This window comes from Hylobates moloch, unplaced genomic scaffold (assembly GCF_009828535.3).
Source record: "Hylobates moloch isolate HMO894 unplaced genomic scaffold, HMol_V3 SCAFFOLD_4, whole genome shotgun sequence".
NCBI classification, from domain to species: domain Eukaryota; kingdom Metazoa; phylum Chordata; class Mammalia; order Primates; family Hylobatidae; genus Hylobates; species Hylobates moloch.
This window is the reverse complement of record NW_026652279.1, coordinates 27,426,544-27,450,677: the sequence shown is the minus strand read 5'-3', so window position 1 is coordinate 27,450,677 and position 24,134 is coordinate 27,426,544. Positions and strand designations below refer to the sequence as shown.

Below are 24,134 nucleotides of genomic sequence, written 5' to 3'. Positions count from 1 at the left end.
TGGATGGATGGATGGATGGATGGATGGATGGATGGGATGGGTAGATGTGTTGATTGCTTGATGGAATGGAATGGTGGATGAATAGATGGATGGATGAATGGACGGATGGATGGATGAATATGTGAATGAGCGGATGGGTGACTATGAATTTATAGGAGTCTTAAGGCAGGACTGATGTCTCTACCTTCTACTTTTTTGTTCTTGTGTGGCAGCAACAGGCAGGAGTTGGCCTTGGATCCAGTCCCATGGCCAATACCAGTGCTCTCTCACTACCTCCAGCTTGTTGAGCTGGTCTCTTCCACAACTACCCTCAGCCATCCAGGCAGCACTGATCCATAGACCTCCCAATTAGCCGATGTCTTTTACTGAAAAAAAAGAGTATTTGCAAGGATAGATTGCAAGGTCTACAAGATTCACAAACCATAGAGACCACCTAGTTCAGCCTCCTCAGTTTACTCTGAGAAATGGGAAGGGATTTGTCCCAAGTCACCCCATGGGTTAGTGAAGTTAGAATCCAGGTGTTCCAATACCTAGCTAAGGAAGCAATGGTTAAGAGGTTTGGCTCTAAAGTCCGACAGACTAGGTTGATATCCCAGCCCCAAAACACTCATCACCTGTGTGACCCTGAGCCAGTTAGTTAACCTCTCTGAGCCTCTGTTTTTCCGTCTATAAAGTGAGCATATCGTTATTGCTAACATTTACTTAGCTAGGCTCAATGTTGAGTGCTTTCCCTACCTTGCTTTGTATGACAACCCACAGAGTGGGTGACACCACACCCCAAAGCATAGATAAGGACCCTGCAGTTGGAGCAGTTAGGGCACATGTCAAGAGTACCCGAGCAGATCTGAGGCCAAGTCAGGATTGGAACCCAGATCTGTACAATCCCAAGCCCAGGCCCAGGTCCCTGCCACTCAGGGCAGAGCCACACCTCTACCATGAGGCTGTTTGTCCAAGGGCTGTTGTGAAGCTTAGACCAGCTGAGGTGTGTACAGCACCCTGCACAGTGCTTGACACAGAGCAGGCAGGCGCTCATCCATGGCAGTCATTACTCTGTTTCCCTCTGCTGCTCTTTCTGAGCTTTCCCCTCTGTAGTTTGCTATGCCAGCCACTGTCTTTCTTGACCCTCAACATCCCCTTCAGATCAGCTGGCCAAGTAGGACCATTCCCATCTCGCAGCTAGGAAAACCGTGCTGCGGAAACAGAAGGGAACCTGCCAGGGTTGCTCCTCACCACCAAGTGGCAGAGCTGGGCCAGAGAATTCTGGAGGAATTCACCAAGCAGGCAGGGGGCAAGAGTATTCCAGGCAGGGGGCATGACCCTGCAAGGGCCCAGAGATCTTAAGATGTGTAGCTCACTTAGGAAACATGGTGATTTGTGGCCTGGGCATTTCTGCAGGGCCAGAATGACAAGAGGTGAGGCTGGGAGAACTGGGGGGAGCCAGTGGTAGCAAATAAGCCCCTAATGGGCTTTCTCCTCCCGGTGCTCAGAAGAACCACCCCAGGCAGGGGTGGAGGGTGGTGCGAGGGCTGAGGCTGCAGGCTGGGAGGCCTCTCAGGGGCCCAGCCCCACCCTGTGCCTCATCCTTTCTGAGAATGGCAGAGCCTTTTTTCTTTCCATTCTTATTTCTAATCATCGGTAACTAAACTTGCCCTCGGAGGGAAGCTGCGTGAATCATCTTTTAGTCAGAAATTGCTTCCCTGCCTCAGAAACCCTGGCACACCCTCAGATTCCCTTTGTGGTCTCCAGTGCTTTGTACGTCAAGACTTCCACTAGCAGCTCTGGCTGCCCTGCTGCTCCTCCGAGCCACAGCTGAGCTTTCAGATGGAAATAGCTCTTTCCTCCACTCCGGAGGCACCACGCTTCCTTGGGAAAACATCCCCCTGTTCTGCCCATGTCTGTTCTGTGTACTGAAACCACCCGAGCGGACTTAAGTTTTCTACTTCACTAGACCTCTTTTAGAGGAGGTTGATACTACAAGTTGACATTTGAACTATTAAACTGAGGATGGGCACTTGTGGAGCTGAACTGTTGGGAGTTTATGGCATATTTCTGAAACATAAGCTATTGAGAGAAAAACAAATCTCCCTGGAGCCCCCGAAGTGGTTCTGAAGGAAGGATTCCCCCTGCAGGATGGTTTTCCTGAACAGATAAGCCAAGCTTCGCCTGGTGAAGCCCCAGGTCCCCAGCACACCCCATTCTACATGGAGGTGGCCACAAGGCCAATAACCCCAGAAGGGAGGAGGGTTGGCTGTGTTGTATTTCCCATAAATCTTAAAACCTAGCAGATAGTAGGGAGGGCCGAGGAGAAAGGGGAAGAGGGGAAGCAGAGACAGCCCTTGAATTCAGATCTCCTGAGGCCAAACCCAGGGCTCGATCTAATATTCGAGTGAGCCTCAAAGTCCCCCTAAGCCAGGCCATACCCCGAGACTGGGCTCCGGCCAAGCCAAGAGGGTCAGAAGGCGTGGAAAGGCGTGGAAGATACTGGAAGGGACTTAGCGGGGCACTGAGGTCGGGAGGCGGGCCATGGGGTATGTGAAACAGCAGGGGCCTGGGTGTTGAATTCAACAAGGGTTTTGCTTTTGGTTTTTTTTGCAAACACTGTCTCTGGAAGAAGAGTTTAAAGGAAATCACTCCAGATGGGGAATTCCAGTTTTTAACAGAGCTGTTAGTCCTTTCACCCTGATATGCACACAGTGACACATACACACATACCACACACACCACGCATACACCACCCATCATGCACATCCAGCACACAACACACACCACTCACCACACACATCATGCAAACACACAACACACATACACCGCCTACCACACACAACACACAACACACACATCACACAAACACACAACACACATATACCACCTACCACACACATACAACACACAACACACACATACAACACCTACCACACACATACAACACACACCACATACACAAAACACACTACTCATCACACACACCGCACAACACATATACACCACATATCACACACATCAAACACACAACACATGTACACCACCTACTGTGCACATACAACACCCACACAGCACATACAACACATACACTATACCAGTACATACCATACACATACAGTGCACAACACACATGCCACATGCACAACACACACCATGCACCACACACATACCAAACATACCACAGACATACAGACCAAACACATCATACACACACACACACCACACACATACCAAGTACACTACACATGTACACACACCACAGACACACACCCCATGCATCACACACACACACACACACACACACACCCTGCACTGGTGAGCTGGGGAAGGCTCCTGGGAGTCTACTCTCCCGGAGGGCAGCGTCTCTGCATTCCAGGGGGCTTCTGTTGTCCCGGACACCCGCACCCACCTCCCGCCCTCCCCGCCTCTGGGGAAGACCCCAGGGCTCACTGGCCCTGCGCAGCCACCTCACTCTCCTCAAAAGCCAGGCCTTTAGAAGATGATTCTGGGAACCAAGTTCTGCCAAAATTTCGTGCCACCTGGCGTCCTGTTGGCAGCACCCCACACACAAACACAAAATTATTCATTGATTCACTGGACAAATGTTCACTGCAGGCCCTATGGCACTGGTGGGGTGGGGATGTGGGCGTGAATGAGGCAAACTGCCCTGCCCTAGTGACTCTGAGCCAGTGGTCTCTGCCAGGGAGAGAGGCAGGCTTCTGGGGGAGGTGCTCTGTGGGCTCAGGGCCCAGACCCCCTGCTTCGGCTCCTAGCCAAGTAGACCCTTCCTTGCCATGCAGCCTCGCCTCTCCTGGCCTCAGTTGTGCATGACTGTAAAATGAGAGGAAGAACAGCCACTGCCTCGCAGGCAGCTGTGAGCCTATGATAAGATGATGCATGTGAAGAGCTCAGTAGAGTGGTGAGCGCAAAGCAGGCATTTGGGGAAACGGGCATGACTGCAGCTGTTGAGGTTGGGCCTCCAGGCATCAGGGGAGACGTCATTGCTGATGCCTGTCCTTAAAGGATACTGGCTAGGTCACCAGAGACAGCCAATTAGCATAAAGTTGTTTTCTAATGGCCTCTTAGAAAAATCATCACATTGCAGTTACTGCAGTTTACCATGCTATGGGGTTCATTTGGGAGCTTTTTTATTTTTTTATGTTTATTATTATCATAATTTTTTTTTCCCAAGATAGAGTCTTGCTCTGACGCCCAGGCTGGAGTGCAGTGCCACAATTTCGGCTCACTGCAACCTCCGCCTCCCGGGTTTGTGTGATTCTCCTGCCTCAGCTTCTCGAGTACCTGGGATTACAGGTGCCTGCCACCACTCCTGGCTAATTTTTGTATTTTTAGTAGAGACGGGGTTTTGACATCTTGGCCAGACTGGTTTCAAACTCCCAACCTCAAGTGATCCTCCCACCTCAGTTTCCCAAAGTGTTGGGATTACAGGTGTGAGCCACCACACCCGGCCTGTTTGGGAGCCTTTTAAGTTATTTTTTATTTTAAAAATTTACATAAAATATATATATACCATAAAATTTACAAACTTGACCATTTGCAAGTATATAGTAGTATTAAGTACATTCACATTGTTGTACAACTCATCTCCAGAACTCTTTTCAGGTTGCAAAACTAAAACTCCCTACCCATTAAATGGTAAGTTTCCATTCCCCTCTCCTCCCATATCTGGCACACACCATTCTACTTTCTTTCTTTTTTTTTTTTTTTTTTTTTTTTTTTTGAGACAGAGTCTCGCTCTGTTGCCCAGGCTGGAGTGCAGTGGCGCAATCTCGGCTCACTGCAAGCTCCTCCTCCCAGGTTCACGCCATTCTCCTGTCTCAGCCTCCCGAGTAGCTGCGACTACAGGCGCCTGCCACTGCGCCTGGCTAATTTTTCATATTTTTAGTGGAAACAGGGTTTCACCATGTTAGCCAAGATGGTCTCGATCTCCTGACCTCGTGATCCGCCCGCCTCGGCCTCCCAAAGTGCTGAGATTACAGGCGTGAGCCACCGCGCCCAGCCCACCATTCTACTTTCTGTCTATAAATCTGACTGCTCCAGTAGCTCATATAAGTTGAGTCATACAGTTTTTGTCCTTTTGTGACCGGTTTATTTCACTTAGCATAATGTCCTCAAGAGTCCTTCATGTGGTAGCATGTATCAGAATTTCCCTCCTTTTTAAGGTTGAATAATAGTCCATCGTATGGATAAATCACATTTTGTTTATCCATTCATCTGTCGATGGACACGTTGGTTGTGTCCAACTCTTAGACTTTGTGATTAATGCTGCTTTGAACATGAGTATACAAATATTTCTTTGAGTACCTGTTTTCAATTATTTGGGGCATATTCCCCAGAATCAAACTTTCTGGATCATATAGTAATTTCATGTTTAATTTTTTGAGGAACTACCATACTGTTTTCTATAGTGGCTGTACCATTTTAGATTCCCACCAATAGTGCACAAGAGTTCCTGTTTCTCCACATCCTCACCAACATTATTTTTTGTTTGTTTCTTTTTTTTTAATAGTAGCCATCTTAATGGATGATACATGCTATGGTTTTTCTTAATCCCATTTTTGCAAATGTTATCCATAACTTGTAGCTCTTCAAGTCATCATTCATTGATCTTAGCTCCATTCACTTCCCAGCATCCCAAAACAAGAGCACGAATTGTCCTCTCAAAGGTACGATCATGGCTGCACCAAGCATTCCCTAAAGGCCCAACACCATGCAGAGAAATGTGCTGGACCAAGCTGGAACTGGAATCAGGGGCTTTGGGGCAGTCCCAGGCCTGACCCTCTGCAGGTCCCTGACTGGGAGCAAGTCCCTTTTCTCCCCGGGGCCTGTTCTCCATCCCTCAAAACAGGAACGATACCAATGCCTTAACTCCCTTACAGAGTTGGAGCCCTGGAGATAAAAAGGCTCGTGGAAATTCTACAGCAGGAGCAAAACTTCTGGGTTTGTCAGGGTCTTTAAAAGCCAAAAGAGAAAAGGGGAGGGTCCCTGATTCTTAGTAATGCATGTAGGCGATTTCAGAACTCAAGTTCATGGAAACAAATTGAATTACGGAGGAGGCAGCTCTGCCATTTGCAACCACGGATTGTTTGAAATCCTTTTAGAGGAAAATTAAAATATTTCACAGAGGGTAATAAAATGCTGGGTGTTTTGCAGGCATGACTGCTCAGCTCTCTTGGGCAAATAAGTAATTAGGCATTTTTATTTAAGTCCTCTGTGTCGTCATTTTCTTTCATTAGTAGAGGGAGAAAAAACTGTTATGGAAAATACATAAAACTCTGGAAATCAACAGAAAGTTAATTATAAAATTGCAAATATATATATGTGTGTGTGTGAGAGAGAGATATATATGTATAGCACATAATAATAGCATACTGCAGAGAGAAAGGGAAGATCTTAGAACTTATTTTCCCAAACTTCAGACATGGGAAGCTGTGTCAAATATTCCTCTGCTTCTTAGTAAAACCTGTCAAAGAGCTTGGGAGTGGGGCATTTTTCAGGGCACAGGATGCCTTAGGTCAGTATGGCTGTGGGAGCCCGGGAGGTGCTCTGAGCCTTGCTCCCTATCCACGGCCCCCGTACCATCCACCGAGGGACCTGCCGTTCTTCCTCACTCTACCCTCCCTCACCACATCCACTTTAAGGAGAGGGTTGATATTTCTCTGTGCTAGAAAGCATGTGCGCCAGCCTCTCCATCTTACAGATGGGGAAACTGAGGACCTGGTTTAGGTTCAAAGGCTCTTTTTTTTTCCTATGCATCCCCAGGTCTCAGGACCACTGCGTGTCAATGCCTGTATTCCCCCCATGTGAATCGGGTCTGCTCCTTGGGCCCAAGCCCTAGCTGCAGAAGAGGGAAGAATAGGCCAGGGATATATCCAGTTGCTGACAGAGGGTCTGCCCTGTCCCTGCACAGCCAGTCCATGCTGACATCTTCCTGAGTCCACCTTCTTCCTGCCTGGGCTGCTCTTTTGGGTAATACGAGGGAGACTGAGGATGAGGATGCAGAGGGCTCCTTGTGAGAGGTTCATCTGGTACTTCAGGGGGACACAGGCATGTTCATAGCTATTTTGTCTTCAGAATCTCTCTAGAGTTTGGGTTTATCACTGGTGTCTTTCACCACCCCTGAAGCCAGCTCCATCTGAGTCGCCCGTATGAATGTTATTAAGTGGCATGAGTGGGTATGTGCGTTGGGGTCGGGGGGTGCACGTGGGAGCCACCTACAAATCTGCACTTTCACTGCCTCCTGTGAATCCCACATCAGTGCCCATATGGAGGCATCTCGTCCTTACCATTAACCAGTCTCCCTCACCACTCTGGTCTGCATTAAGCCATCTAGCAAACAGTTAATAAGCACCTGCTGTGTGCTGGGCTTTGCACTGACCCTGAGAACCTAGAGAGGAATAGAATGCAGCTTGTTTACGCGAGGGAAGAAAGACTCACATGGCAGTTTTCAAAAACAAGGAGATATTTGAGCTGGTCTTTAAAGGACAAGAGGAAGTTTGCCTGGCAGGGAAGGGAGAGGGACCCACCTGGGAGGAGCAGCAGAGGTGAAGGCACAGAGGCATGAAACAGCCCGTGTTCAGGCAGCCATGTGAGGAAGTGACAGGTGCTGGGGAGATGCAGCTGGTGTTCTGGGAGTCTCCAGGACAGGAGCTAATGGTGTTCTCACGGCCCTTTGACGGGCACAGGGCCAGCATGAAGCAGGTGCCAAAGACTGTGTGTCTAATGTGTGAAGGGGAGAAGGAAATAAGGGAGGCACTCAGGGAAGGGATAAGTCTTTGCAGCGTATTCATATCATGGCATCTATAGAGCAGTTAAAAAGGAACACACTAGAGCCATAAATATGAATGAATCTCAAAAGCAGTGTTACAACCGGGCGCAGTTACAGCCGGGCACGGTGGCTTACACCTGTAATCCCAGCACTTTGGGAGGCTGAGGCAGGTGGATTACTTGAGGTCAGGAGTCTCATTAGGCTAAACTGCATGAACTTGCCCATATTTGACCATTTTTGACATTCAAAAATAGCAGTTTCCACTGGTTCAACCTGATTGAACTCACGAGGGACAGTCTGTCTGTCTCATGAAATACCACTCAGCAATCAAAAGGAACAGATTATCAGCACATACAGCAGCTTGCCTGGATCTCAGGGGGATTCTGCTGAGCAAAGAAGCCAAGCTCCGAAAGTTACAGACTATGATTCCATTTACATAACAGGCTGAAAATGATGAAAGCTTGGAAACGGGGAACAGATTAGTGGTTGCCATGGCCAGGGAGTGGGGGGAGAGAGAGGTGACCATAGCTTTAAAAAAAGGGTAGTACAAGGACCCTTGTGATGAACTGCCCTGAATCTTGACAGCGGTGGTGGCCACATTAACCCACACGTGGTGCCATTGCATAGAAAATACACACGCATACACACACACAAGCTCATGTAAAGCCAGTGAAATCTCAACAAGGTCGGCTTCCTTGTGTCAGCATCTCCATCTCAGTTGTGGTATTGTGTTAATACTATGGTGATAACATTGGGGGAACTGGATGAAGGGTATACGGCATCTCTGTATTGTTTCTTATTGCATGTGAATTACAATTATCTCAGAATTAACAGTTAAATACACACACGGTAATGATTAATGCTAAATTTAAGACAGAAGTTGTTTCTGGGACAAGGAGTGAATTATGCATATGGGGAGAGATTTGCAGAGGGGATTCAACTTTATCTGTAATGTTTTACTTCTTAAAACAGAAAAATCTGAGGTAAGTATAGCATAATGTTAAGATGCTACAAAGCTGGATGGTAGGCACATAACTTTGGTACATCATTTCTTTTTCATGTTTGAAATAATTCATAATTTTTTTAAAAGCTGATCTTGCTTCACTCCTTTCACCTGGAGCCAGGACTGGACCTGGGATGCAGAGCCCTGAGGGTGCAGGGGATGGGCCAAGGGCTCCCTGAGGGCTCAGCCCCCAGCCCAGAGACCACCTAGTGGCAGTCACAGAGCCTCAGTGGCAGCCGGGGCAGAGGCTCCCCTGACACAGGCCCCACCAGGTGCCAGCCGCTCCTGCCTCTCTCCGCAGCCCCCAGAGAAGGAGGGCGCCCTGCCTCGGCAGGTGGGCAACAAGACGGAGTGCGGCCTGCTGGGCTTTGTGCTGGACCTGAAGCAGGACTACGAGCCCGTGCGCAGCCAGATGCCAGAGGAGAAGCTGTACAAAGTGTACACCTTCAACTCCGTGCGCAAGTCCATGAGCACTGTCATCAAGCTGCCCGACGAGAGCTTCCGCATGTACAGCAAGGGGGCTTCTGAGATCGTGCTCAAGAAGTAAGCGCTGGGCAGGGCACCGGGGCTGAGGGCTGTGCCCTGGTGCAGGGAGCTGGGGATGTCAGAGTCATATAGCACTGGCCACCATCCAGGCCAGGCTCAGCAGCCTGCCCAGAGGGAGTGGCCATCTAGCACCCAGAGTCACAGAGGGCCCTGCCCAAGGTCATCCAGCGAGACTCATCTTCACTTTCATGCCCCTTGGCCACTGTGTTTTCCACTATATCCTCTTAAACATTTCTATAACCAGAGTCCTCCCCATTCTCCTCCCTCAGCCGCTGGTTCATCAGGAAGCCATTATCACACTTAGATCTCTCTTATTTCACTTCCTTTAGCATAGAGTCAGTTGATGGTAGCTATTTTCATTATTAGCCACAGTCCTCTGACTCCAGAGGAGTGCTGGAAATAAGCCTGGTGAACTAAGCAAATCCCTTCCCCTCTCTGGCCTCAGTTTCCCCACTTGTACATTGAGGGGATTGGTCTAGCCCCCAGTGGTTCTCAACCCTGGCTACACATTGGAATCACTCTAAGGAGTGTTTAAAAAAATTGATTCCTGGATTCACCTCAGACAAATTGAACTGGAACCTCTGGGGCAAGGCTCACACATGGATATTTATTAAAGGTTCCTCCAAGCAACTCTAATGTGCAGGCAGGGTCAAGAACTACTAGCCTGAGTTTTATGTGCTTTGTAAACCATTTCAGCTGTGGGAGTGTTATTTCAGATGAATCTTGTGAGTATATAATACATCAAAGTGGGGCTCTGCTTGCTGAGTGGCCTGGGCAAAAATTGCAGGAAGGATGCCTGATTTCACCCTGCCTGGGGGATGAACTAGATGGGCACTGGATGACCAGCCACAGCTAGCTGGGCATCACGAGGGTGGGGAGGTGGTCTCTAAGCCTTTCAGAAGGAGCATTCCTTGGGCTCCCCATCTCCCTTCCATCCTCCCCCAGGTGCTGCAAAATCCTCAATGGGGCGGGAGAGCCCCGCGTCTTCCGGCCCCGCGACCGGGACGAGATGGTAAAGAAGGTGATTGAACCCATGGCTTGCGATGGGCTCCGCACTATCTGCGTGGCCTACCGCGACTTCCCCAGCAGCCCCGAGCCGGACTGGGACAATGAGAATGACATCCTCAACGAACTCACCTGCATCTGCGTGGTGGGCATCGAGGACCCGGTGCGGCCAGAGGTAGGCCCCAGGGCCAGCGAGCTCAGGGAAAGGGGATGAGGCTGGGAGGCCAGCCACCTGGGTGACCTGGAATAAGTCACTTCACCTCTTTGAGTCTCAGTTTCCACACAATGCCCATGGGGATCTCCTTCCTTGATCCTCATAAGAGGATTGCCCATGAGAAACAGTGTAGACCACACGTGGCATGGGTCAGCCCAGAAGGGCACAGAACCCACAGGTTGCCAGCAGGCATTGCTCTGCCATGGGGGCAGTCCTCGAGCTGTCCAGCCAGCCACCATGAGCTCTTCCCTCTGGTCCCCCAAGGGACAGGTGTAGGGGCTGCCCTGCCTTAGAAACCTCTTGCCCTGCAGGAGCCAGGATCTCCTGTAACAAATCCACAAACATGGATTCCAGGGTCCCTACAAAGGACACACCCAATAGCAAGGGTCATTGCACTCAGGAGAACCCGAAGTGTGGTGTCCCTGTCAGTGTTTATAGTTCTCCCAGTGCAGATGCAGTTTACCAGCCAGTTTACCCTAGCAAGTTGGCCTAGGAACACAGCCGAGAGTCTACTTTTATCAGATTTCCAGGAGAACAGAGCTAGAAAGTTAAGGTCACGTCCTCAAGCAGAAGGGAAGGGGGCTGACAGCACCCACTTCACAAGGATCAAGGGAGGTGATGCCTATCAGTACACCTAGTGGGATGCTCAGCCCACAGTAGGTCTTCAGTCTCCTTTAGCTGAATCTGCACCTGAAGGGGGAAGACCATGAACTCAGTGCTGGAGCTGCCGGGGTCAGGGGAGGATGGGATGTGTGTGGTCTGTGGGGCTTCTGAGGCTGAAGAAAGGCTGTGGGGAACAGAGGAAGCTGTCCTGAATCTCCAAAATGGTGCATGGGCAGGCAGAGTGAGTCAGCTCACACTGTCAGGCCCCAGGGGAGCACCACGGGCATGAGGCAGGGTGCAGGAGGGGCTGGCTTCCACTTCCTCCCAGGACTCACTCAGCTGCTAGGTCCAGACCAGATGCCCTGGCCAGGCCCTGGCTGGGTCCAGATTGGCCTTGGCTGTAAGATTTGGTGCTGATGCTTTGAGGGCCCACCTCCTCCACTCCTTAATGGACCTACCCTGACACTGTTCTCTGGGGGTCTCTGGCCATTCCCTACTCCTCTCTGAGCCTCAGTTTCCCTCTCTTTAAGGTAAAAGGGACAGACAAGATGCCCTCCAAGTTCCTGGCCCTGATGGTATAGGATTCTGTATTCCAAAGAAAAATGAAACTAGGAGGTCACAGGCATTTCACATTTTAGGCAGCAGGGAGAGGGTTCAAAGTGTGAGCTCAGGCATCAGACAGATCTGTGATCCTGAGTGCCAGCACAGCTGGCTGTGTGACGTTGAACCAGTTACATAACCTCTCCGAGCCTCATCTGCAAACTGGGGATAATAATAGTATCTCACACACCCCCTCTGGGATATCATGAAGGCTCAGATCATGCATCTATGAGCAACAAGCAGAGTATCTGGTACAAGATAGGTGGCCTACATACGTGGGTCCCCTTCCTTCACGCCCTCTTCAGTAGATTTCATTACCCTAGATCCAGGGACACGTAACAGCCCTAGACATACAGCCTAGCCTACCTACCAAAGGTGTTCAATGAGTGTTTGCGGAATGAATGAATAAGAATGAACGGGACTGAAACCCCAATCTTCCACACCATGCCTAGTGCTCCTCTCTCTCTCTCTCTCTCTCTCTCTCTGTCTGTCTCTTTCTCTCTCTCTCTCATACACACACACCCTCCTTGGGGGTGTCATTGTGGCTTCCTCACTCCTATCAAGATCCTAAAACAGCAAAGACAATTAATGCCCCTGAAGCTTGGCAGTGGAGCCCACACATGCTTTCCTGCAAACCTCTCTCTCCATGGACAGACAGGCCTTTTATCAGCCTCCCTGTGGGACACCTGCTCATTACCAGCCTCTAATGGGTTCAGGCCTCACTGTGATGTGTTATCTCGTTACTGAAAACTCTTCATCCTTGCACAGCACTTGAGGCTGGCCTGCCCACACCCTGTGGCTCCCCTGTCCTTCCGAACCCCACAGCCTCCCCCTTCCCGGGCCCTCCCAGAGCTCCTGGCTCACCACCCTGCCTTGGAAACATCGCTTAGGTGAATGGAAGACACGGGCAGGCCCAAACTGTTATTTGACCATGACGAACAATAAGAAATGTATTTTATGTCATGACTCAGTAAACACACACATTTCACCAAAGCAAGAATTTCACAAAATAATGGGATGCACTTAACTATTTTCTGCTCTTCTATTTCTTTGTTTCTTTTTTTTTTTTTTTTTTTTTTTTTTTGAGACGGAGTCTCGCTCTGTCGCCCAGGCTGGAGTGCAGTGGCGCGATCTCGGCTCACTGCAAGCTCCGCCTCCCAGGTTCACGCCATTCTCCTGCCTCAGCCTCTCCGAGTAGCTGGGACTACAAGCACCCGCCACCACGCCCGGCTAATTTTTTTTTGTATTTTTAGTAGAGACGGGGTTTCACTGTGGTCTCGATCTCCTGACCTCGTGATCCGCCCGCCTCGGCCTCCCAAAGTGCTGGGATTACAAGCGTGAGCCACCGCACCCAGCCCTTTGTTTCTATTTTAAAATGTTGGTCACCACCCGCTAAACAAATTTCACATCACTAACAGGGCATGACTTGAGGTTTGAGTGACTGATCTAGTCCAAGCACCTTCCCCCACAAACTCCAATTTCCAGAAGAAAACACCGAGGCCCAAAGGGGGACAGTGATGTACCCAAAGTGGCTGAGTGAACCCAGATTAGAACAGGTTTTCTGCCTCCCTGCCTCAGGGCCTTTGCCTGGTTGCCACACACACACACACAACACACACACACACACACACACACACACACACACACACACGCACACGCACAAAGGAAAGGATAAGTAGTTCTAAGTCAAGAGGATAAGCAGATGAGGACAAGGATGAAAGCTCCCCATGCCCAGGTTCTGAGGGGGCAGAGCTGGGTTCCTGGCATTTTCTCTTGACAGCATGGTCATCCAGAGAAGTTGGCTGCGGGCACAGACTCTGGGAAAGGGGGGCCTGGAGCCAACCCCCAACCCCAACTTTGCCGCTAACAAGCCACTTCCCTCTGTGAGCCTCAGTGTTCTCAGCTATGAAATGGGAGGTCAGCCCAGTTGCCCCTTGGGTCCCTCCCAAGCTGTGACATCCCCAGAGAGAGAGATAGTTGACTGGAAGACTTACCCTCCCATCTTCCCTCACTTCCTTCGGTCAGGGCATCCACATGGGCCACCCTCTCTCCTGTTGCCTCGCCCCTGGGATATCTATATAGGAGTCAGAAACTGTCTGACAGCAGCAACTTACTCAAGTGACACAGCAGACTCAAGGGACATGGGTTCTAATTCTGCCCCTGCCACTCCCTCACAGATGGCCTCAGTTTCCCCACCGGAAAACTGAGAGAATCAGACTGTCCAACATTCACAGAGAGGGACACAGCAGGGTTGCAGGTGACACCACTTGCAAGCATAAAAGCTCAGACATGTTGATTCAGCATCTCCGAGTGGGGCGGGATGGATGCAAGACCCAAGGAGACGGGTGGGTATGGTTTTGGTTTGTTTGTTTTTTAGGTAGGTCATTCCTGCCCCCTCTAGCTCCCTGGTTCCCACCTCAGAGGTAACCACTATCCCCAGGTTTTAGGGGCGACCTTCAGGGAATGTGTGTGCTTATGGTGGCCGTATTTTTGTCAAGCTCCCCAGGGCTCTGTCCTCCTGGACTCATCCCTTTATATAGAATTCTTTGTCACCCTCTGTAAATCTCACAGGTGAACTCCCTTCCCGGTGCCTCCAGCCTAGGAGGCTCAGCCAGAGGGAAAACCTCAGCCCGGACCATCTCTAGGGTCCTGCAGACACACTAAGATTCATTTTGCAACTGCAAGAAAACAATCTCTACCTCCCTCGGTTTCCCTGGCTGTCAAGGGGTTGAATCTCCCCATTGCCTTCCTCCCACGAGAAGACCAAAGGGTAGAACAGATCAAAACACCCTTGCCAAAGCACCCCACTGCCAGCCCTTACAGTGGGTACATTTTCCAAGGCTGATTGAAGTCAGTGCTGATAAAACCATCAGGAGAGCAGCGGTCTGGGATTTGCCGGGTTATCCGGGGGTGTTTGAAGCTCTCGGAGTCACAGACAACGGCTGTCACCAGAAACAACAGATGTTTAAAAGCCTTTATTTAATGAAAACAGGAAGCACCCATTTCCTGGCTGCTTTTCCTCAGTGAGAAATATCTAGGATAATTTTAGCGAAAGAAGTCATTTTTTCCCAAACTTATTTATTTTTAATTTCACAGTAATTTTATTGATGTGGGAAGCATATTTCAACTGGATCGATGCCTCTGGGGTTTGAGTCCTAATCATCTCCGGATCCTCAGTGTCCAGAGCAGTTAGATGCTCCAGAGCTGTTTGTCCATTAAGTAAATGAGTGAGCAACAAAATTAAGTCCCGAGAGCAGCTTAAGAAAACATCCCGTTGGGCTGCAGGAATCAGGAATGGCTTCAGGAATAGAGAGCATTTCACTTATAAGATGGGAAAGACTGGACACATAGAGGCTCAGGGAGGGAGGGCATTCCAGGCAGAGGGGACAGCATGAGCAGGGCAAGAAGGCAGGAAGGGATGCGGAGTGGCTGCAGCCTCATGAATGCCCTGTTGCATTTATGAGAGAAAAGGGAATTGGAAAAGGTGTGCACGTGCCCGTCCTGTGTGTGGGCTCTGTGTGCCCTGTCATAGAGTTCCTCCCAGCCTTGCTGAAGGGTGAATACTATTGTACCCATTTTACAGATGAAACCAGGGCTCATGTGAGACCCTAGAGCAGAGTCCAGCCCAGCCCATTGGTCCCCAAGCCCTCTCTCCACTGCACAGAAGAAAGTGTAGGGTCCGTAAAAATTAGCCTCATTTTTCTCATGAAGCCAACTTGCTTGGAGAGGCCCAGAAGATGGCTGATTTTGGCTCTGGGAGACAGTCTTGAAAGTGAGAGTCTTTCTAAAACGCAGCACCAGTCACCTCATTCCTGGCTCAGAACTTCCCACAGTTCCCAGTGCCTGAAGGAGCATATCCCTGGTCCAGAACCTTCTGCCCCTCTCCAAATTCATGGTCTCCAGTCCCTACCCCACATCTTCCCTCAGCCCCTCCAGATCACCTGCAGCATGGCCCTCAGGCCTGTTCATACCTCAGGCCTTCTCTGCCAGTGCAGAGTGGACAGTTCTCTGTGGCCAGGACTAATCTGTGTTCATCTGTGTAGCCTCAGCCCTGGCATAATGCCAGGAACCAGAGCCTCAGTTGGCAGCTCAAACATCCGCTCCTCCAGGAAGTCCTCCTTGATTTCTCCTCCCCACCCGCTTTCTTCTAAAGCAACAGTGCCCTCTGTGCTCCTTCAGTAGCACGTATACTCAGCAGCACAAAACCCCCTTCTGTGTTCCCAGAGTCTTTTGTATAGGCCTGTGCCAAAGACCCTGCCTCCAAACAGAGTACTGGTCTGACACAGGGTAATGCTCTGCTATCTGAAAAAAGAAAGATTGTGTTAAAAAATCAGCTAGACCTGTTCCACAGTGGAGCAGTGGGCATTAGAGGGAGGGAGCGCCCTGTCATCAGGGGTGTGCAAGCAGAGGCTGACCAGCCCATCTGTTGAGGACACCTGGGAACAGATCTAGGCAATGAGCAGAGGGTCAAAGTCAATGACCCAAAGTCCTTTCCAACTCCAAGACCTCCAGCATCTTTGAAACCAAGAACCTAAATTCCTCCTTTTGGAGGCAGGAGCCAGATAAGGTGTGCGTTCCCAGGAAACAGCAGCTCTTTGCTGTTCTCAGGGGCAGGAGACAGCAGGGGGCCACAGCCCAGTTTACAGCCATCATGAGGATATTAGTAAGTTATATAAACAGGATCTTGGACATTCCACATCCTCACTCCCTCCAGCCCTGTAAGAATGAGGTCACGTTTGCTTATGTGATTAGCCGCTGTGGCACGAGGCAGGGGCCTTGCTCACGTGGCCCCCAAACCCCGAATGGGCACTGGAAGGCTTCTCCCCAGGCCCTGGAAATAAGCCCCAGAGGAGGCTGGTGGTCAGCTGGCCCTACTCTAACCCTTCAACAACGGGGAGATCACTACCTGCCACCACAGAGCCGGTCTCTTAGACAACTCCAGTAGCTAGAGAGGCCTCCTTACTGGGACCCTGCCCCTCCAGGGCACCCGTTCCTCATGCCACAAGACAGCCATGCTCAGAACTGCGGGTTTCCTCTTGAAGGCATCAGGGTGGAACCCCTGAAAGAGAGCAGCCCCACAGGCTGATACTCAGGCAGGTCACTGGTGGCCAGGTTAAGGAAAGAGGGGCCAGGCAGTGCCCTCTACACAGGGTACACAGGGAGGGTGGTGCCCTTCCCCATGGCCCCTGCCCTCCTGCCCAGAGGCAGGCTGGGCAATGACCCAGCTTGAGACGATGGTGGTGGGGGCTGAAGGAGTAGCGGGTGCTGTCGATGGGGTGGACACAGGCGAGACAGTCAAGGCCAATTCCTTGTTCTTACCATTGCTGAGGGCAGAAAGGAGACCCCGGGCAGGAGCTGCCCCAGTCAGGCTTGGCCCCACCTTCTAACTCTTTGTACTAGTTTTCTAGGGCTGCTGTAACAAAGTCACACAAACTGTATGGCTCAATAGCAGTTTGTTGTCTCACAGTCCTGGAGGCTGGACGTCTGTTTGAGACCAAGGTGTCAGCAGGGCTGACTCTTTCCAGTGACAATAGGGAGGAGCTGTCTCCGCCTCTCTCTCAGCTTCCAGTGGCTCACTGGCCACCTTTGGCCTCCTTGGAGTGTAGAAGCAGCACCCCGATTTCTGCATGGCATCTCCTTTGCATATCTTTGTGTCCAAATTTCCTCTTTATAAGGACACCATTCCTGTTGGATTAGGGCTTACCGTGATGTGCTCATTTTAGCTGGATTTACCGCTATAATGACCCTATCTCTAAGCAAGGTCACATACACAGGTACTGGGGCCTAGGGCTCCAGTCTGTCTTTTGGGGGGAATATAACTCAATCCATACTCTTCCAACTCCCTCAGCAGTGGCTTGGCAGGTGGATGCTGAAGTGCACTCCTGGTCACTGTGGGGTGTGCAGGGAGGGAACGTCGGACTGAGCCCTTCCAGGCTGGAGATTCTAACAGGCTGTGGTCTTTCCAAACAACTGGATTTTCTGCCCTTGACATGTTCTCTCCCACTGAAAGACATTCTGCAGCAAATATTGTTTTATTATTTGTCACTGCTCTCGGGTAAGAATCACTCATTCCATTGATTTCTGTTGTGTATAAAGGGCTGCCCCAGCTCCAGGCTGGTTTCCTCTGGGAAACCCTCAGCTCTGCTCAGGGCCAGCTGCTGGGGTGGGGCGAGGCTGGGAAGCCTTGTGCCTTCTGATTGGCTGGCTCTGATCTGGCCTGATTGTCCCAGATATCCGTCTGTCATTACAGTCAGAGAGGACAGAACCTATCCTTATTATTGCAGGGAAATAGTATATTTTACATAAGCGTAATCCTTTATACATATTCTAAATCCGTGTCACATTCTGTAAGTAAAATGCCCCCAAATAAAAATGTCCCCACAAGAAACTGAAAATACACAAATAGATTTGTCAAGTTTGCAGGAACTGTGTATGTGGATGAGGCAAAGACAAGTTCACCTGGCCAAGCTTACCTGGGGCTAGATCTGAGGATGCATTCGTGGAAGTCTTTCCAAAGTCTTCGCCCAGGTCGAGACAGCCAATGGTTCTGTCTCAGGATGGACTGTCATGGTCAATAGGTGGTAGCCACCTGGGACTCTGTGATGAGAACCACATCAGGGTTTAATCAAAGGATGTGTGATCAATTAACAATGCCTGCCGTTGGCACAGGAAGGGAGGCTGTGGCCCATGTGCCATATGTGTCATCAGTATCTAATAGTCATCTAGTCCCCTTTCAGTAGAGCTGCCTGTGAGAAGGGCTCCTCTGGAATCCATGAAGGCAGGGGGAGTCTGCCTGAGGTGGTGCCCTCCCCCATGGCCCCTGCCCTCCTGCCCAGGTCCCAGAAGCCATCCGCAAGTGCCAGCGGGCAGGCATCACGGTCCGCATGGTCACTGGCGACAATATCAACACGGCTCGGGCCATCGCCATCAAGTGTGGCATCATCCATCCTGGGGAGGACTTTCTGTGCCTCGAGGGCAAGGAGTTCAACAGGAGGATCCGCAACGAGAAGGGGGAGGTGCGTGTCCCAACGTAAAGCATCCTCAGCGTAACGCGCTTAGATGGGAGCTGGGAGGTAGGGTGCTGCATGATTGTACAGAAGCCAGCCAGTGTGCTGCTGAGAGCCCAGTGACTCTGGGCATGTCCCCTCCCTTCTCCAGGCCTCAGTTTCTCTCCCCGACCCCACCGACCCGCCCCCTTCCCCATCCCTCTCCAGATTGAGCAGGAGCGAATTGACAAGATCTGGCCAAAGCTGCGGGTGCTGGCTCGCTCCTCCCCCACGGACAAGCATACCCTGGTTAAAGGTAAGACTTGGGCGGGCACGGGCAATCCTGAAGCCCAGCACCAGGCCAGAAGCTGGGCCCTCCTCTCCTGGCACTTGCAGCTTCTTCCCAGAAGGGAAGAGCCCCTCACCCCTGACTCTCCACAGCTGGGCACAGCCTTATGTCACCCCCTTTTCAGCCCTGGGAGCCTGCAAGGCACCAGAAGGAGATGGGGCTAAGTCTTCTCTGTAGGCCTCCAACTCCCCTAGGAAGCAATGGACCTGGGCCTCTGCGGGGTCCCAAACTCCTGGCTCAGGGCTGAATGGGGCCCACAGATGTGTTCTATGTGGCCGGTACAGCGCCTTTTTAAATGATGAACTTGAAAGATGACGCAAACCCTGCTCTCTCACCTTTGACACAGTCCTTACTGCTGCTTGTTGCCCGACACTCAGCCTACTTCACTCGTTCTCAGTCTGGTCTCAGAGCTTTAAGTCTCTTGGTCTGCCTGGTCCCTGAGGCCCCCAACCAACATTTGTGACCAGGAGCCCAGGGATGCGCTCTCCTGGGAATAGCCACCTGAGGGATGAGACCAAAAGCCAAAGTCTTGCTCCTCCCTCCAGAGGGAGGGTACACCACTTGCTGAGGCTAGGTGGCCAGGTGCTGGGAACTCTTTATTTTTATTTTATTTTATTTGAGACAGGGTCTCCCTCTGTCGCCCAAGCTAGAGTGCAGTGGTGTGATCATAGCTCACTGCAACCTCAAACACCTAGGCTCAAGCCATCCTCCTGCCTCAGCCTCCCAAGTAGCTAGGACTACAGGCGTGTGTCAACACGCCTGGATAATTTTTTTTTAATTCTTTATAGAGACAGGGTCTCACTATATTGCCCAAGCTGGTTGCAAACTCCTGGCCTCAAGCAGTCCTCCTGCCTTGGCATCGCAAAGTGCTGGGATTACAGGCAGGAGCCACTATGCCCAGCCAACTGGGTATCTTTAGAGTCACATGGTCCTGGCTTTGCCACTGACCTGCTCTGTGGCCTTGGGCAAATCCCACTCTGGGACTCAGTTTCCTCATTTGTAAAATGGCTATGGGAGCAGGGGTCCACCGGAGATCAGCCCTAGAACATCTCGGATTCCTCTTTCAAAGGTGCTGCCCAAGGACATTAATGGAAGCAGATCTGGCCTGGGGAGAGAAACCCAGAACCCCAGAACCACAAGGGAGCAGAAGGTCCCTGGCCCATCCTTATTCTTATTCATTCACTCATTCTCTCCATAACTGTTTACTGAGGTCCTGCTAGGTGCCAGCCCTGCTCAGGACAGGCCTGGTCCTGCCCACGTGGAATTCATGGGCCAGGCTGCATGCAGCAGGCATTGAATAAGTGGTCCCTGCATAGAGCGAAAGGCTGCACTGCTGGCAGGGGTGCTCGGGGCCCGACACTGCCTCTAACTTGGACTAGAGAGGCTTTAGGTCACAGGCCGTGGAAGGTGGGATGGGCTCCAGGGTTGGTAGGGCCTGTGCTTGAGGCAAGGCAGGGAACTGCTCTGCAAAGGGCTAGAGGCAGAAGATCCCCAGATGCCTTCAAGGATCTGGGCCAGGACCTCGGGGCAGGAGAGGGAAGCTACAGGAAACTGGAGCAGGTGGGAGGGCAGCAGATCCTGCAGGGCCGCCAATGCCCACCACGAGCACCCCGCCATGGCCTGCACTGTGTCACCAGGCACGGGAACATGGGAGGGTTTAGAGGGTAGAAGCATCATTTTAGAAAACTTACCCTGCAGTGGAGAGTATGGCCTGGCAGTGGAGGGACCCGCAGGATTGTCCCGCTTAAGAGTTGTCACCTGCCCACAGTGGTGACACCTCAAGTGGAGCTGCCAGATGCGAATCTGAGAAAGTTTGGGTGGTAGAGGGGTCTGGGCTGGGTGGTGGTTTGCATGTCGTGGAGGGATGAGGAGCACGAGGGTCTGGGATCCCATCAGTCTATACCTGTTGGAGAAGAGCATTAGACATCGAGCGAGGAGGGAGAGCAGGCCTGAGACAGAGTCCTGGGCGGCACATGTGGGTGGGGAGAGAGGAGCCACAGAAGCCAAGAGCTGCCTGAGTGATGGTGCAGGCTGAGAACGTACAGAGGAGGCCAAGGGGAGGAGGCTAGAGGGGCAGGAGGATGGCCAGTGGGGAGTGGTGCCGGGAAGACAAGGAAGGAGGCCTGTGGAGGAGGAAAGTGTGGCCCACGGTGGGAATAGTTGCTGAGAGGTCTGCAGGGACAGAACAGAAATGTGACCATAGGAGGCGGCCACAGGAAGGCCCCTGGTGACTGCACACAGTCAGGCCACCCCAGGACTGGAGGCGGGGAGGGGGTCTAGGGAGAGGTTTCCTCCCAGCTTTCTGCACAGCTCGAGCTATGCAAAGATCCGCACCACCTGGGAGCCACAGGGCAGAAATTCGGCCCCTCCCTGCCTTGGAGGAGCCCCCAGGCTGACTGAGAGAACTATGGAAACTCAGGCCTAATGTCCCAAGGGGACAGGCTTGGGGAGGCTGAGTCCAGGATGGTGGAACTGAGGGGTCCAGCTGGGTGGGAGCAGCTCAGAACGATTCCCACAACACACGGCACTGCGGCTGGGCCTGAAAGAGGGTAGAGCTGCAGGGAGCAAGCAGGTGGGGGGCACAGTGCTCCAAGTTATGAAACTCAGCGCCTCATTCCACAGGCTGCTGCTGTCTGCTACGCACAGAGCAGAGAGATGCGCAAGGATGGAGCAGCACGTGGAGTTACAGGGATCTGATTAAGGGCAGGCAGGGATCCTCAGAGGGTCAGAAAGGCTTCCTGGGAAAAGCAGCCTCTGAGCCAAACATACAGTACAGGTGGGTGACAGGAGTACCTCCAGCCAAGGGAACAGCCTGCTCAGACACGGGGCCAGTGAGGGCTAGCTCTGTGGGACTGTAAGCACAGATTGGGGGTGGCCAGGGGATGAGAGAAGAGAAGAGGTCAGGGTGTGAGTGAGGCCTGGTCACAGAGGACTTCATAAGTGGAGCTAAGAACATGGATGTTATCCTGAGGCCAAGGGGAAAAGCGGGAGAACGACGTTCCGGGGATGGGTGGGGGATGGGACTGGTTCAGACATGGGTGTTAGAGAGATCCTGGGGTTGCTGTGGGGGAGCAGGTTGGAGGGGGAGCCCAGAGTCGGTGACAGGAAACGCAGTGATGCTGGTGGCAGAGGGTGGAGACAGAGAAAAGGAAGGCTTTCAGTGGGATTTTGAAGCCAGAATTGGCAGGCCTTGGTGATACATCCAATGTGCAGAATGAGAGACTCACGGATGCTGATACCCAAATTCCTGTCGTGCCCACGGACATCCCTGCTCGCAAGCCCCATGAATGAGGAGTCCCGCCAACTCCACAGGTCCCCACCGATGACATCCTTCACCCACCCTTTTCCACTGGCCCCAGCTCAGCGACTGGGGCCACATGTCATTTCTTCGTTCTGTTATTTGTTGAATGTTTTATTGAAGATGCATGTCTGGAGGGAGGTCAGGGCCAGAATGGTGAGGCAGAGGTCATTGGCAAATGACAAGGCCAAGGCCTCCTCAGCAAGCCTGGACTCCCCAGGGAGAAAGTGCTGGCTAGTGGTGTCGGGAGGAACAGATGGTGAGGTCCTGCTGAAACCCTGGGAGCCCTGCAGAGGCAGAGGGGGCCCTGAGCACAGTTAGAGGACACAGTGTTTCTGGTTAGGGTAGGTGCCAATGTGGCCACAGGTTGCAGAGAGCAAAGAAGGGGCTGGAGAGGTGAGCAGGACCCGGGCCACAGGGGGCCCCAAGCCGGCACCAGCCCAGTAAGGAGCCCAGCATGACCTGCTGGCAGCTATACGCCAGCCTGGAGCTGGGAAGAGCCTGGATGGAGGGGGGAGGCTGGACAGGGACCAGAGAGGAAGCTGTGCCCAGCCAGGCCCCTCCCGAGGACCAGGGCTGGCCCAGGCTGCCTCCCACCTGAGTGGCCCAGGGCCTGAGCACACTCCTGCCCCAACAGGCATCATCGACAGCACACACACTGAGCAGCGGCAGGTGGTGGCCGTGACGGGGGACGGGACCAACGACGGGCCTGCACTCAAGAAGGCCGATGTGGGCTTCGCCATGGTAGGAGCGGCCCACAGAGGGCCTGGGGTGGTGGGGGCTGGGAAGATTGGACTACACAACCTTGGGCTGGCTACTCAGGAGCCCCAGTTCACACTTGGCCCACCCACCATCCACTGTGGTTGCCCACCATTCTCGAGACTCAGCCTGACCCCGAGGTCTTCCTGGAAAGGTGTAGGATGCTCCTTGCTCTGGGGGAGCTGTGTGAAGGGGGGCACTTGCAGGCTGAGGAGGAAGATAACAGAGGGGGACAAGGGGCCACGGTGAGGCTTCCTGAAGGGAGCTGGGTCTGTGAGGAGTGTGAAGAGTGGGGTGTCCCTGTGTGATCTGGCTGTGCTGGGCCCACTGGGAGTTGTGTAGGACTGAGGAAGTGGAGGGGGTGAGGATGGTGATGCTAGAAGTGGTCACCTCCCCCGGCCACCCCACCCAGCCTCCTGTCCCTGTCCCCACAGGGCATCGCAGGCACTGACGTGGCCAAGGAGGCCTCAGACATCATCCTGACAGACGACAATTTCAGCAGCATCGTCAAGGCAGTGATGTGGGGCCGCAACGTCTATGACAGCATCTCCAAGTTCTTGCAGTTCCAGCTCACAGTCAACGTGGTGGCTGTGATTGTGGCCTTCACGGGCGCCTGCATCACACAGGTGGGTCCTCAGGGGACCATACCAAAGCCTGGGGGAGGGCGGAGACCCCCACAGAGGCTCGGGGGCCTTAGGTACTCCAGGTTGTCCATGTCAGAACAGCCGGGGATGAGGCACCCATCGATGGAGCACCTGCTGGGGGCCAGGAACTGCATGACAGAGCTCAGGTGCAGGCACTGGCCCCAGGGGAGTTGAGGACATGAGGCTCAGAGAGGTGGCGTGACTTGTTCAAGGTCACCCAGCAAATGGGAGCTGTCAGACTCACAGCCTGGCCCTCACTGCAGGAGGCGGGAGAGGGAATCCTCAAGAGAAGGCAGGGCCCTTGGCCACCACGAGGGCAGAGGGAGGCAGGGAGGGGCGGGCCAGGGCCCAAGGGG

The 24,134-nt window shown here is 52.3% G+C and overlaps 1 protein-coding gene across 17 annotated transcripts in view; it reads left to right on the top strand.

The window, feature by feature from the left end:
• Positions 1 to 24,134, top strand: part of ATP2B2 (ATPase plasma membrane Ca2+ transporting 2) — a 390,019-nt gene that overhangs the window by 344,955 nt on the left and 20,930 nt on the right. For all 17 annotated transcript variants that reach the window (XM_032149713.2, XM_032149717.3, XM_032149706.3 and 14 more), the window contains 6 exons: positions 9,076 to 9,317; positions 10,266 to 10,500; positions 18,579 to 18,758; positions 18,957 to 19,044; positions 23,013 to 23,119; positions 23,569 to 23,760. In XM_032149713.2, coding sequence (XP_032005604.1) covers positions 9,076 to 9,317; positions 10,266 to 10,500; positions 18,579 to 18,758; positions 18,957 to 19,044; positions 23,013 to 23,119; positions 23,569 to 23,760 — 1,044 coding nt within the window. The remainder of the gene's footprint in view (positions 1 to 9,075; positions 9,318 to 10,265; positions 10,501 to 18,578; positions 18,759 to 18,956; positions 19,045 to 23,012; positions 23,120 to 23,568; positions 23,761 to 24,134) is intronic.